Source organism: Oncorhynchus clarkii, chromosome 6 (assembly GCF_045791955.1).
Source record: "Oncorhynchus clarkii lewisi isolate Uvic-CL-2024 chromosome 6, UVic_Ocla_1.0, whole genome shotgun sequence".
NCBI lineage: Eukaryota > Metazoa > Chordata > Actinopteri > Salmoniformes > Salmonidae > Oncorhynchus > Oncorhynchus clarkii.
This window is the reverse complement of record NC_092152.1, coordinates 81,370,067-81,384,115: the sequence shown is the minus strand read 5'-3', so window position 1 is coordinate 81,384,115 and position 14,049 is coordinate 81,370,067. Positions and strand designations below refer to the sequence as shown.

The following is a 14,049-nucleotide window of genomic DNA, read 5'->3' as shown; positions in this document are numbered from 1 at the left end:
GACAGTCGGTACGGAAAAGAGACAGGTCTGAATTCAAGTGTAATATTCTCCTGTAACTACATTTGGACCTTCTTGATAGCGCTGTTTGGAGTAGCACATTTGTGGTGAGTTAGTCTATTAGATTATGTTATAGGTAATCCTGTGTGTGTATAAAGGTTTCTCATTAGCATACAATATATCATATACATATATAGGTACACGACTGTTCAAAAGTTTGGGGTCACTTAGAAATGTCCTTGTTTTTGAAAGAAAAGCTCATTTTTTGTACATTAAAATAATATCATATTTATCAGAAATACAGTGTAGACATTGTTAATGTTGTAAATGACTATTGTAGCTGGAAACGGCAGATTTTTAATGGAATATCTACATTGGCCCATTATCAGCAACCATCACTCCTGTGTTCCAATGGCTTTTGCGGGTACTATTTAATGAAGCTGTGATCAGTTAATCTCATCCATAGAAATATAATCATTCTAGTTCTGTGTTCTCAACATGCTTAGTGAGTTTTAGTTCTGTGTTCTCAACATGCTTAGTGAGTTTTAGTTCTATGTTGTCAACATGCTTAGTGAGTTTTAGTTCTGTGTTCTCAACATGCTTAGTGAGTTTTAGTTCTATGTTGTCAACATGCTTAGTGAGTTTTAGTTCTATGTTCTGAACATGCTTTGTGAGTGTTCCAACACTGCCTTGAGTCCTATTTTAGAAGTTTAAGACTTCCAGTCAGCTCTTTTTTGGGGGTTTCTGTTGTTAGTTTTCAGAGGAGTTGTGGAATTTCATTCATAACGTTTGACATCGTCCTGAGCTTTGTCTTTCATGTGAATTCTCTCTGGTCTGTATTCAGTCACACCGTGGAGCAGTCTGTATTGTTCTGCTTATAGGCGTGTTACATTGTGTTTTATGGTTAGGGGTTAACAGTTACTGCTCTGGGAACTGTTTCCTCTGAATGTGACCTCCCAGAATGTGTGCTTCTGTAGAATGTCTAAAGATGTGTCTCTCTGAATGTATCTTATCTCTTTCTCTCTTTAGAACGTTTTTTATTTATTTTTATTTATCTATAATCATCTAGGAAATTAGGTGACAGGGACAGGGAGGAGACTCAAGCAAATGCACCCCCCACACACATACTTTCTGTCTCTGTCTCTCTATCTCTCTCTCTTACACACACACACACACACACACACACACACACACACACACACACACACACACACACACACACACACACACACACACACACACACATAATGTTAGAGAATGTAACCATCCTCTGTCAGACCGGTTTCCACAGTTGCCTTCTTTATTCTTCTCCAGCATTGTGTCTTTGAGAGATGACCTGTAATGTTCAGTCTTCCTCTCAGTACTCATGACGGACTGTACGCCTTGAGTTCAATGTATCACCTTAATGCATTATCATTTCCATGACAATGGATTATATTTCTATAGAAATGGGGGCTTCTCCAGTGAGGATCTCAGTATGTGGATCTAACCCCTTCAGACAGGATCTATCCCCTTCAGACTAGATCTATCCCCTTCAGACAGGATCTATCCCCTTCAGACAGGATCTATCCCCTTCAGACTAGCTATTCCCTTCAGACTAGCTATCCCCTTCAGACAGGATCTATCCCCTTCAGACAGGATATATCCCCTTCAGACAAGATCTATGCCCTTCAGACTGGATCTATACGCTTCAGACAGGATCTATCCCCTTCAGACAGGATCTATCCCCTTCAGACAGGATCTATCCCCTTCAGACAGGATTTATCCCCTTCAGACAAGATCTATGCCCTTCAGACTGGATCTATATGCTTTAGACTGTATCTAACACCTTCAGACAGGATCTATCCCCTTCAGACAGGATCTATCCCCTTCAGACAGGATCTATCCTCTTCAGACAGGATCTATCCCCTTCAGACTAGCTATCCCCTTCAGACAGGATCTATCCCCTTCAGACTAGCTATCCCCTTCAGACAGAATCTATCCCCTTCAGACAAGATATATCCCCTTCAGACATGATCTATCCCCTTCAGACAGGATCTATCCCCTTCAGACAGGATCTATCCCCTTCAGATGGGATCTATCCCCTTCAGATAGGATCTGTCCCCTTCAGACAGGATCTATCCCCTTCAGACAAGATCTATGCCCTTCAGACTGGATCTATACGCTTTAGACAGTATCTAACACCTTCAGACAGGATCTATCCCCTTCAGACTAGATCTATCCCCTTCAGACTGGATCTATACGCGTCAGACTGGATCTATACGCTTCAGACTGGATCTATACCTTTCAGACTGGATCTATCCTCTTCAGACTGGATCTATCCCCTTCAGACAGGATCTATCCCCTTCAGACTGGATCTATCCCCTTCAGACTGGATCTATACCTTTCAGACTGGATGAAGTGTGTGTGGTTGTTTGTGTGTGTGTGTTCTGCGTGGGTGGGTGTGTGCGTGCCTGCCTTCCTGCATGTGCATGAGTGAGTCTGTGTGGCCTCTGACAATTTGCCAAACAATCATGAGATTCCGACCACAATGAATGTTTACTAAACTGTAGACAACATAAGGGCTGTGTTTAGCCACATCATTATGGAGGCTTTGCCACCTGAGGGTGTCTGTGCACAGGTGTTAAGTTTCAGATCTGTGTCCCCAGCCCCTCCTCACTCTCAATTCAATTAAATTCAAGGGCTTTATTGGCATGGGACACATATGTTAACATTGCCAAAGCAAATGAAGTAGATAATAAACAAAGGTTGAATTAACAGTAAACGTTACACTCACAGAAGTTCCAAAAGAATAAAGACATTTCAAATGTCATTATGTCTATATACAGTGTCGTAACGATGTGCAAGTTGTCTCTCTCTCACTGTGTGTGTGTGTGTGCTGTTTTATGCATGAGACTGCTGCTTCTGTTTCAGTAACGTGTCACTTTGGGTGACCACTCAGCCCTGGCACCTACCCCACATGTTAGTAGTAACTGTTGATGTCAACAGCATAAAGGTGTCCATGGCTGCAGGAGCTTATAGAAGGGTTGTAGGGAGAATGATGGACATGAAGTGGGCTGTAGAGACAGTCATCTGTTACGGACGTCATAATAACACAAAGCTGAGGCAATTCCATTGTAACCAGCTTGTTACGATGCCTCCTTAATACACTCTGACCTCCAACCTCACATCACCTATAGGACTCTATCATAGTGTATCAACCTTAACCCAACACCTAGCTACGTGTGCATGTGAAGGACTTGGTATAGAGAAGTGTGGAGGGACCTTAACCCAACCCCTGGTGACCTTGTTGAGAGGTTCAGATCTGTTGACTAAGGTGTTGGGTTGACAGTTGTTGGACTGGGGTTCGATTCCCGGTCGGGGCTACTGCCCAAATTTGCTACAATATCATGACTGTGGTAGTCATGAATCCATCTACCACAGGATTTGGAGGGTCTGAATAAGGGGTCATTATCACTCAGTCAGCAACCCAAGGCTTTAGGAATCCAATCCAAGACTTTAGGACCTGGGGTGGCAGGTAGCCTAGTGGTTAGAGGCAGGTAGCCTAGTGGTTTGAGGCATGTAGCCTAGTGGTTAGAGGCAGGTAGCCTAGTGGTTAGAGGCAGGTAGCCTAGTGGTTAGAGGCATGTAGCCTAGTGGTTAGAGGCAGGTAGCCTAGTGGTTAGAGGCAGGTAGCCTAGTGGTTAGAGGCAGGTAGCCTAGTGGTTAGAGGCAGGTAGCCTAGTGGTTAGAGGCAGGTAGCCTAGTGGTTAGAGGCAGGTAGCCTAGTGGTTAGAGGCAGGTAGCCTAGTGGTTAGATGCATGTAGCCTAGTGGTTAGAAGCATGTAGCCTAGTGGTTAGAGGCATGTAGTTTAGTGGTTAGAGGCATGTAGCCTAGTGGTTAGAGGCATGTAGTTTAGTGGTTAGAGGCATGTAGCCTAGTGGTTGGAGCATTGGTCGAGTTCCAGAGCTGACACGGTAAAAATCTGTTGTTCTGCCCCTGAACAAGGCAGTTAACCCACTGTTCCCCGGTAGGCTGTCATTGTAAATAAAAACGTGTTCTTAACGGACTTTCCTGGTTAAATAAGAATAAATAAAAAAAGGACTTATTTATTTTCCTTTGTTCCTTTTCTTCAACCCCTTTCTCTCTGTCTCCCCTCCTCAGTAACTATCTGTCACCCTCCTGCTCTCTCTTTCAATTCAATTCTCTCTCTGTCTGTCTGTCTCTCTCTCTCTTTCTCTGTGTCTCTCTCTCTCTGTCTGTCTGTCTGTCTGTCTGTCTGTCTGTCTGTCTGTCTGTCTGTCTGTCTGTCACTCTCTCGATCTCTCTGTCTCTCTCTCTCTCTCCACTCAGTAGAAGTAAATGGCCTTATAAAAACACACAGAGCAGGTTGACATCCAACTGTTCCACATGCCTCCACTCTCCTCCCTACACGCTGTCAAATAAAAATAGTGGTTTCTTTCTATCAGCTGCTCTGCTATCAGCGGTTTTCTACTGTATGTTTAACAAGGTGAGGCTGGGAGAGGGAGCACCACAGAGCCTGGAGACTGTAGACAACCTCTGCACAGATTTTGCCTCTGTCTTTTGCCATTTGAATGGATTGCCTTTATGGTGTCACAACCAAAGAATATCCACGAGGAGTGAATGTGGTTCACTGGTTGAATGTGACTGAAGCTAGCTATAGCTGTGATTTCTCTGTTCTAGGAAATACCTTTAGAGAGTTTTCAGATCTGAGTCATGCTGATGGGAATTCTTTAGGAGGTAGCCTAACAAGAGTTTATTGCCTGGTTAACTGCTGATCAAACATGGCCCTGTAATTTACATGTGACAGGCTAAATGTAAGATGTCAATTCAGAACATGTAAACAGCTGAAGTATATAAACCTTTGGTCTCTGTTAAAGAATTCGAAACCGATAAAATGAATGGTGTGTGTGCTCGCGAAAGTGTGAGAGAGACCAAGAGGGGGAGACAGAGAGATTAAGGGGGAAATGTAACACTTAAAAACATATTCTCGGTCTTTTCATATTCTAAATGTCTAAAAAGCGCAATACTTATCATGCAAATTAGGTTGGAGGTGAAGGCGGTATTTAACGTTGTAATCGTCCTGAATAACGTATAGCGAGCGAGGCGGTTTCGGGTCGACTTTGCAGTTACGTCACTGTGGTGCGAGAAGGGACTTCGGAGAAGCAAGAGGACAGAGGTTAGTAGTAGGAGCCAAATGATACCGTGGAAACGAGAGGTAGCCGTTTAGCGCTCCGGGAACTGTTTTCATGCTGCACAAACCACGAGGTAGGCCTAATAAAATATTTCATCCTTATTGATAACTTTGAAATGTTTATTTATTTATTACGAAATCATGTCACAGCTTTTGTTTCGTTTTCCAGTAAGCCTAACAGAAAATGTTAGAGAAAGTGCTTTGATTTTGCTATAGTTTGTGTCAATACATAACTGTTTAGGCCATGGAGCTGAATAGATCCAAATGGTTTATAGTTGAAATGTATTCTATAAACCTATGGCTCTGTTTTTAGGTGTAACCTAGATGGGTCACATCCCAGTCAACTAAACTATATAGCCTGTAATTGCTCAACATTGTATATATTGTTTCCGAATGTAATAATTAACAGTTCATATTTTCAAATAATTAATTCATTACCATAGCTATATACATTATTAGGCTACTTTCAGAGTCTTTTTTCTTCGGAGGAACAACAGTATTTCTGATTCCAATGATTTATGGCAGTGCAGTTTCTCAGCTCTTGTAGGCTGTAGGCATAATCTGCAGTGAGAGGTATTTAGACTCAAATTCAAACTGCATGGGCTTTAGATGTACGTTAGTAGTTTCCTTCAGGCTCTATCAGTTGTGACTAGTCTGAGCGCGTATAGGAATGAACGTCACAGAACCAAGCCTAGTTTACTTTCTGTCTGATGCCTGTTGCTTTTTTGTCATTCTTCGAAATATTCTTCTTAATAGGTTATAAAAAAAGAATCATGTAAAACTCCAAGGTCTTCTACCTGAGCCTAATTATTTCCAATAGGTACACTTCCGGCTACAGCAGATAGTCTCCCCTATCAGTCCACAAATCAACGCGTTCCGTTTGGGAGTAAGTATGCGGTTATACTGTTCCCATTGGGATTATTTACCTGCATGGTGTGCAAACACACCGCTCTCTGTTGCGCTTGACCGAATAGAGCGAATTCCCCCCTGATGCAACGCGCCCGCCAGAGGAGGGAAGGAGAGCTGGGGACTGGGGGAGGGAGGGGAAGTGGGATATTTGGCGACAGCTATGCAAACTGGCTCCAATCTCAGTTGGGGCGGGCAAACCGAGGTGACAGACCATTCCGATTCCCAGGATTGTTTTCATCCGCACATCAACCCCGTGAACTCCTCAACTCGAGTGATGCTGACATTGAGTAGATCCGGATTACTGTACCAGGATCCCCAGACGGCTTTTCCAGATGGTCGCCCTCTAATAACGCTTTCTTAACCCAAAATGAAGGATTCCACTCTAATGCAGTTTACAGTAATTTATCCAGTAATGGGGTTTTCTGGGTGTTAAACCAATGAATGTCTTGTAATCCTGTGTAATTGTATTTCACCCTCATGTCTTTTTCCAGGCCTGCATTAGGCTGCTATTACATTGTCATCAATATCAACCTGGGGGTTCTTTGTTAGTCATTTAAGCAGCTATCAACCATGCTGTGATGGTCATGTCAGGTTATCTACCATGCTGTGATGGTCATGTCAGGTTATCTACCATGCTGTGATGGTCATGTCAGGTTATCTACCATGCTGTGATGGTCATGTCAGGTTATCTACCATGCTGTGATGGTCATGTCAGGTTATCTACCATGCTGTGGTGGTCATGTCAGGTTATCTACCATGCTGTGATGGTCATGTCAGGTTATCTACCATGCTGTGATGGTCATGTCAGGTTATCTACCATGCTGTGATGGTCATGTCAGGTTATCTACCATGCTGTGATGGTCATGTCAGGTTATCTACCATGCTGTGATGGTCATGTCAGGTTATCTACCATGCTGTGATGGTCATGTCAGGTTATCTACCATGCTGTGATGGTCATGTCAGGTTGTCTACCATGCTGTGATGGTCATGTCAGGTTATCTACCATGCTGTGATGGTCATGTCAGGTTATCTACCATGCTGTGATGGTCATGTCAGGTTATCTACCATGCTGTGATGGTCATGTCAGGTTATCTACCATGCTGTGATGGTCATGTCAGGTTATCTACCATGCTGTGATGGTCATGTCAGGTTATCTACCATGCTGTGATGGTCATGTCAGGTTATCTACCATGCTGTGATGGTCATGTCAGGTTATGTACCATGCTGTGATGGCCATGTCAGGTTATGTACCATGCTGTGATGGCCATGTCAGGCTAAGATCTTTGTATTGTTATTTGATCCTGAGTTGTGCTGTTATTCAGGCTATCAGCAGGCTGTCAGACAGCTGTAGTGACTGGACGGTGCCTGTTACAACATAGTTCATTGGTTACATCAGTAATATGCAAAACCTTCCAAGCGGTACAGGATATTGTGTTGTCGCAGTGCCGTCCGAAGAGGGAAACTGTGTTTGACATTAATGGGACACATTAACCTGTGGTTCATGGAGATAGGAGACATCCAGCACACACCTTCTTCCTTATGAACCTGTTTTGTTACATCAATGAAAGGAAAGTGAATGTCTGCTCACTGCCTGCTACCTACGCTCCAGGTGGGAGGTGCCCTTTGACACAGATCTAGAATCAGATTACCATCCTCAAATCATAACCTTAACCATTAAGGGTGAAAATGTAAAACTGGTGTTAGATCATCTTAGGAGCAACTTTATCCTACTCCGTCTGGTGCCGTCTGGCACAGTGTGTTTGGGGGTCATAATGGTCTGTATCAGGTTGTGATGTCATATGAGTCTGTAGTGGTGCTGTGAGGAAGTGATTGAAGAGGTTCAGTCCCCAGTGTTCTTTTCTCAGCTCCTTCCTGAAGACTGCACTAACATTTGCTTACCAGTCTTTAAATGGTTCCCACTGGGGGAGGAATAAAAGCATCTCACAGACCTACAAAAAAAAACACAACACCCCCCCACACACACACACACCCTTTCCCTTCCACAACCCCCCCCCCCCCCCCCCCCCACACACACACACACACCCTTGCCCTTCCACAACCCCCAGCAAAACCAATGACAGCAGTGGGGTAGGCAAGCTGTGCCTCCTGTTCATCTCAACGAGAACTTCACCAGCCCCTTCCCCTCAACATCTCAACAAGGACTTCACCAGCCCCTTTCCCCTTCCCCTCAACATCTCAACGAGGACTTCACCAGCCCCTTTCCCCTTCCCCTCAACATCTCAACGAGGACTTCACCAGCCCCTTTCCCCTTCCCCTCAACATCTCAACGAGGACTTCACCAGCCCATTTCCCCTTCCCCTCAACATCTCAACGAAAACTTCACCAGCCCATTTCCCCTTCCCCTCAACATCTCAACGAGGACTTCACCAGCCCCTTCCCCTCAACATCTCAACGAGGACTTCACCAGCCCCTTTCCCCTCAACATCTCAACGAGGACTTCACCAGCCCCTTTCCCCTTCCCCTCAACATCTCAACGAGGACCTCACCAGCCCATTTCCCTCAACATCTCAACGAGAACTTCACCAGCCCCTTTCCCTCAACATCTCAACGAGAACTTCACCAGCCCCTTTCCCTCAACATCTCAACGAGGACTTCACCAGCCCCTTTCCCTCAACATCTCAACGAGGACTTCACCAGCCCCTTTCCCCTTCCCCTCAACATCTCAACGAGGACTTCACCAGCCCCTTTCCCTCAACATCTCAACGAGGACTTCACCAGCCCATTTCCCCTTCCCCTTAACATCTCAACGAGGACTTCACCAGCCCATTTCCCCTTCCCCTTAACATCTCAACAAGGACTTCACCAGCCCCTTTCCCCTTCCCCTCAACATCTCAACGAGGACTTCACCAGCCCCTTTCCCCTTCCCCTCAACATCTCAACGAGAACTTCACCAGCCCATTTCCCCTTAACATCTCAACGAGGACTTCACCAGCCCCTTTCCCCTTAACCTTAACATCTCAACGAGGACTTCACCAGCCCCTTTCCCCTTCCCCTCAACATCTCAACGAGGACTTCACCAGCCCCTTCCCCTCAACATCTCAACGAGGACTTCACCAGCCCCTTCCCCTCAACATCTCAACGAGAACTTCACCAGCCCATTTCCCCTTCCCCTCAACATCTCAACGAGGACTTCACCAGCCCCTTTCCCCTTCCCCTCAACATCTCAACGAGGACTTCACCAGCCCATTTCCCCTTCCCCTTAACATCTCAACGAGGACTTCACCAGCCCCTTTCCCCTTCCCCTCAACATCTCAACGAGGACTTCACCAGCCCCTTTCCCCTTCCCCTCAACATCTCAACGAGAACTTCACCAGCCCATTTCCCCTTAACATCTCAACGAGGACTTCACCAGCCCCTTTCCCCTTAACCTTAACATCTCAACGAGGACTTCACCAGCCCCTTTCCCCTTCCCCTCAACATCTCAACGAGGACTTCACCAGCCCCTTCCCCTCAACATCTCAACGAGGACTTCACCAGCCCCTTCCCCTCAACATCTCAACGAGAACTTCACCAGCCCATTTCCCCTTCCCCTCAACATCTCAACGAGGACTTCACCAGCCCCTTTCCCCTTCCCCTCAACATCTCAACGAGAACTTCACCAGCCCCTTTCCCCTTCCCCTCAACATCTCAACGAGAACTTCACCAGCCCCTTTCCCCTTCCCCTCAACATCTCAACGAGGACTTCACCAGCCCCTTTCCCCCTCCCCTCTCCCCCTCTCCCCCTCCCCTCTCCCCTCTCCCCTCTCCCCCTCCTCTCTCCTCCCTCCGCTCTCCCCCTCCCCTCTCCCCTCTCCCCCTCCCCTCTCCCCCCTCTTCTCTGACATCAGATAAATAAGCCAGCAGTTGAAGTAGAGCCATGCATTGATGCACAGCGTATTGAGGTAAAAGTGGGGGTTGCTGTGTGTCTGCCTGTAATTATATCTGCATGTGAAGATTACACTGGTGCGATCTGATGACGTTCAGTGTGTGTGTGTGTGATGTGGGATACGGCTCACCCTGTTGATGTGGCTAGATAGGAAAGAGCATGCTGGGATGGATCAGCCTGGAGCTGACAATCTCATCATTGTGGCTGAGATAGCCCTGGAGATGCGGCTGACAATCTCATCATTGTATCAGAGTTGGATGAAGAGGGATGGGTGCGGTGTGTACATCTGTTTGTGTGTGTGTGTGTGTGTGTTAGAAGAGTGTCTGTATGTTATAGGGGATCGGTTGGGGAGGGACATTAGTCCCAATGGTGCCATTACAAGGCATGTAAGAGCATAACACTGTGTGTGTGTGTGTGTGTGTGTGTGTGTGTGTGTGTGTGTGTGTGTGTGTGTGTGTGTGTGTGTGTGTGTGTGTGTGTGTGTGTGTGTGTGTGTGTGTGTGTGTGTGTGTGTGTGTGTGTGTGTGTGTGTGTGTGTGTGTGCGTGTGTGCTATGTAGTGTAATGTCAAGGCTGGTGTGTGTGCTATTGTTCTTGGCCTAGAAGGTTCTTTACTTTGGAGATGTTGAACTGTTGGAAGCGCTCTGTAAAGGAGATGTTGAACTGTTGAAGAGCTCTGTAAAGGAGATGGTGAGCTGTTGAAGAGCTCTGTAAATGAGATGTTGAGCTGTTGAAGAGCTCTGTAAAGGAGATGTTGAACTGTTGGAAGAGCTCTGTAAAGGAGATGTTGAACTGTTGGAAGAGCTCTGTAAAGGAGATGTTGAACTGTGGAAGAGCTCTGTAAAAGAGATGTTGAGCTGTTGAAGAGCTCTGTAAAGGAGATGTTGAGCTGTTGAAGAGCTCTGTAAAGGAGATGTTGAACTTTTGGAAGAGCTCTGTAAAGGAGACGTTGAGCTGTTGAAGAGCTCTGTAAAGGAGATGTTGAACTGTTGGAAGAGCTCTGTAAAATAGATGTTGAGCTGTTGAAGAGCTCTGTAAAGGAGATGTTGAACTGTTGGAAGAGCTTTGTAAAGGAGATGTTGAACTGTTGGAAGAGCTCCATAAAGGAGATGTTGAGCTGTTGAAGAGCTCTGTAAAGGAGATGTTGAACTGTTGGAAGAGCTCTGTAAAGGAGATGTTGAGCTGTTGAAGAGCTCTGTAAAGGAGATGTTGAACTGTTGGAAGAGCTCTGTAAAAGAGATGTTGAGCTGTTGAAGAGCTCTGTAAAGGAGATGTTGAGCTGTTGAAGAGCTCTGTAAAGGAGATGTTGAGCTGTTGAAGAGCTCTGTAAATTCTACTACTCAGATCTAAAGAGTGGACTTTAGAACACTGTGATCTGTGCTGAATTTACTGAGTTTCATGCTTTCTCACCCCCCCCCCTCCTCCTATTCCCTCCCCCAGGAGAGCAGGGCATGGCCGGTAAGCCGTTCCGGGCCACCTTCATCTGGAGCAGCATCATCGCCAACCTCCAGCAGCGCATCCAGGTCAAGCGCCACCGTCATAAGCTCAAGACCTACCATGACTGTTTCCTGGGGTCAGAGGCTGTGGACGTGGTGCTGGCCCATGTCATCCAGTCACGGTTCTGCGGCGATGCCGAGGTGCCTCGCTCCAAGGCCGTACGCCTCTGCCAGGCCCTGATGGATTCGCGGGTGTTCGAGGCGGTGGGCACCAACGTATTTGGGAATAAGGAGAAGAGGCGTGCCACCTTCGAGGACAGTAGCTGTAGTCTGTACCGGTTGCTTCCGCTTCCGTCTAGTCCCACTACCATGACCAGCTCGCACTCGACGAGCACCATCACCATCGAGAGTGGATACGACTCGCCGAGCAAACACCGGAACAGCTACAGCCCACCTCTCAAACGGTATGGTCCCCTGAGTTTATAAAGCTTTGTTGAGCTGAGTTGATATGTTTCGTAATCCTTCCCAAATAGCGGATTAACAATGGATTCCTTTTATGAGGGCTTTCATCCCAAAACTCAACTCATGTATCACCAATGACCTCTGTGACCTTGTGCTTACTCTCACTGATTGGTGCTTCTCAGTTGTCCAATCAAGGCTCTCCTTGCTGATGATTGTGATAATGTCCCAGTAAACCTAATTTGCATGATTCCTATGATTTTTGGCTCTGTATTAAAGAACGGGTATTTTTTCTCTCTACCCAAACACACAGCTAGACACTCGGTTAGAGAGCTCCTTGTTAGGCAGTGAGACAGGGACTGTATGGTTTGACTCAGAGCTCTGTAAGTGATTATGGGTTTAGAGAACTTGTCACAGAGCCTGCAGATTTGGCACCGTTGGTCATTATTCTGGGAGGTCCAGACATAAAGAGTTGATGTCAATGCTTTCAATCTGTGTTGTGGATGCTATGTGTCTCTCTTCTGTCTTTAAGAGTGTAGAACATTAAGTATCTATTCTACATGAAACTTAGAGTTTTTTCTGAAGAATTACTAAAGGAAACTAAAGTGTAGAGGACGGAAATCTGCACTGAGACCAAAAGGGGAAGTGAAGTGGTGTGATGATCATATGATATGGCCATCGGCCATGGTGGCTCTCTGGCTCTCTGGTCTCCCCTTAACCATGTGAAGTGGTCCTGAGTGACAGCTCAGGACTGTACCCATGAAAACCTGCTGCCTCCAATCTGTTTCACTGAGATGAAAGAGTGGAGAGAGAGAGTAGAGAGAGAGAGCAGACTGTGTGTGTGTGTGGGTGTGGGTAGAGAGAGACAGGGTAGAGAGAGACTAGAGAGAGGGCACTCCTATGGTAGGTACACCTATAGCTTATCTCTTGGCAGTAGTATTGTAGACTACTTTATCACTGACCTCAACCTAGAGTCTCTCAGAGCGTTCACAGTCAGCCCACTGACACCCCTATCAGACCACAGCAAAATCACAGTCTACTTGAACAGAGCAATACTCAATCATGAGGCATCAAAGCCAAAGGAGCTGAGTAATATTAAGAAATGCTATAGATGGAAGGAATGTAGTTTGGAAACCTACCAAAAAACAATTAGGCAACAACAAATGTAATCCCTTTTGGACAACTCCCTGGACAAAACGTTCCACTGCAATAGTGAAGGTGTAAACTTAGCAGTAGAACATCTTCACAATATATTTGACCTCAGCTTATTAAATCTAAAAATCTCAAATAGAAAACCAAAGAAAATCAAAAACAATGACAAATGATTTGATGAAGAATGCAAAAATCTAAGAAAGAAATTGAGAAAACTGTCCAACCAAAAACATAGAGACCAAGAAAACATGAGTCTACGCCTTCACTCTGGTGAATCACAAAACAATACAGAAATACACTACGGAAAAAGAGGAACAGCACATCAGAAATCAGCTCAATGTAATTGAAGAATCCATAGACTCTAACCACGTCTGGGAAAATTGTAAAACACTAAACAAACAACAACAAGAATAATTATCTATCCAAAATGGAGATGTATGGGTAAACCACTTATCCAATCTTGTTGGCTCTATAACAAAGAGCAAAAACATATACATGATCAAATACAAATCTTACCTCTCAGCTATTAAAGACTACCAGAACCCACTGAATTCTCCAATTACCTTGAATGAGCTACAGGACAAAATAAAAACCATCCAACCCAAAAACGCCTGGGGGTTGATGGTATTCTCAATGAAATGATCAAATATACAGACAACAAATTCCAATTGGCTATATTTAAACTCTTTAACATCTCTGGCATCTTCCCCAATATTTGGAACCAAGGACTGATCACCACAATCCACAAAAGTGGAGACAAATTTGACCCCAATAACTCCCGTGGGATATGCTCCAACAGCAACCTTGGGAGAATCCTCTGCATTATAAACAACATACTTGTACATTTACTCAGTGAAAACAATGTACTGAGCAAATGTCAAATTGGCTTTTTACCAAATTATCGTACGACAGACCACGTATTCACCCCACGTCCAACCCCACCTTAATTGACAAACAAACAAACCAAAACAAAGGCAAAGTCTTCTCATGCTTTGTTGATTTCAAAACAGCCTTT

General features: G+C 45.3%; 1 protein-coding gene across 2 annotated transcripts in view; it reads left to right on the top strand.

The window, feature by feature from the left end:
- Window positions 1-14,049, top strand: part of LOC139411706 (DEP domain containing 7, paralog a) — a 37,872-nt gene continuing 23,823 nt past the window's right edge. Inside the window, exons 1-2 of one of the 2 annotated variants that reach the window (XM_071158364.1) lie at window positions 1-104; window positions 11,428-11,887. In XM_071158364.1, the coding sequence (XP_071014465.1) occupies window positions 11,439-11,887 (449 nt within the window). In that variant the 5' untranslated portion in view covers window positions 1-104; window positions 11,428-11,438. Of the gene's footprint in view, window positions 105-5,157; window positions 5,268-11,427; window positions 11,888-14,049 lie in introns of those variants that run through there. The other variant, XM_071158363.1, reaches the window with a different exon arrangement.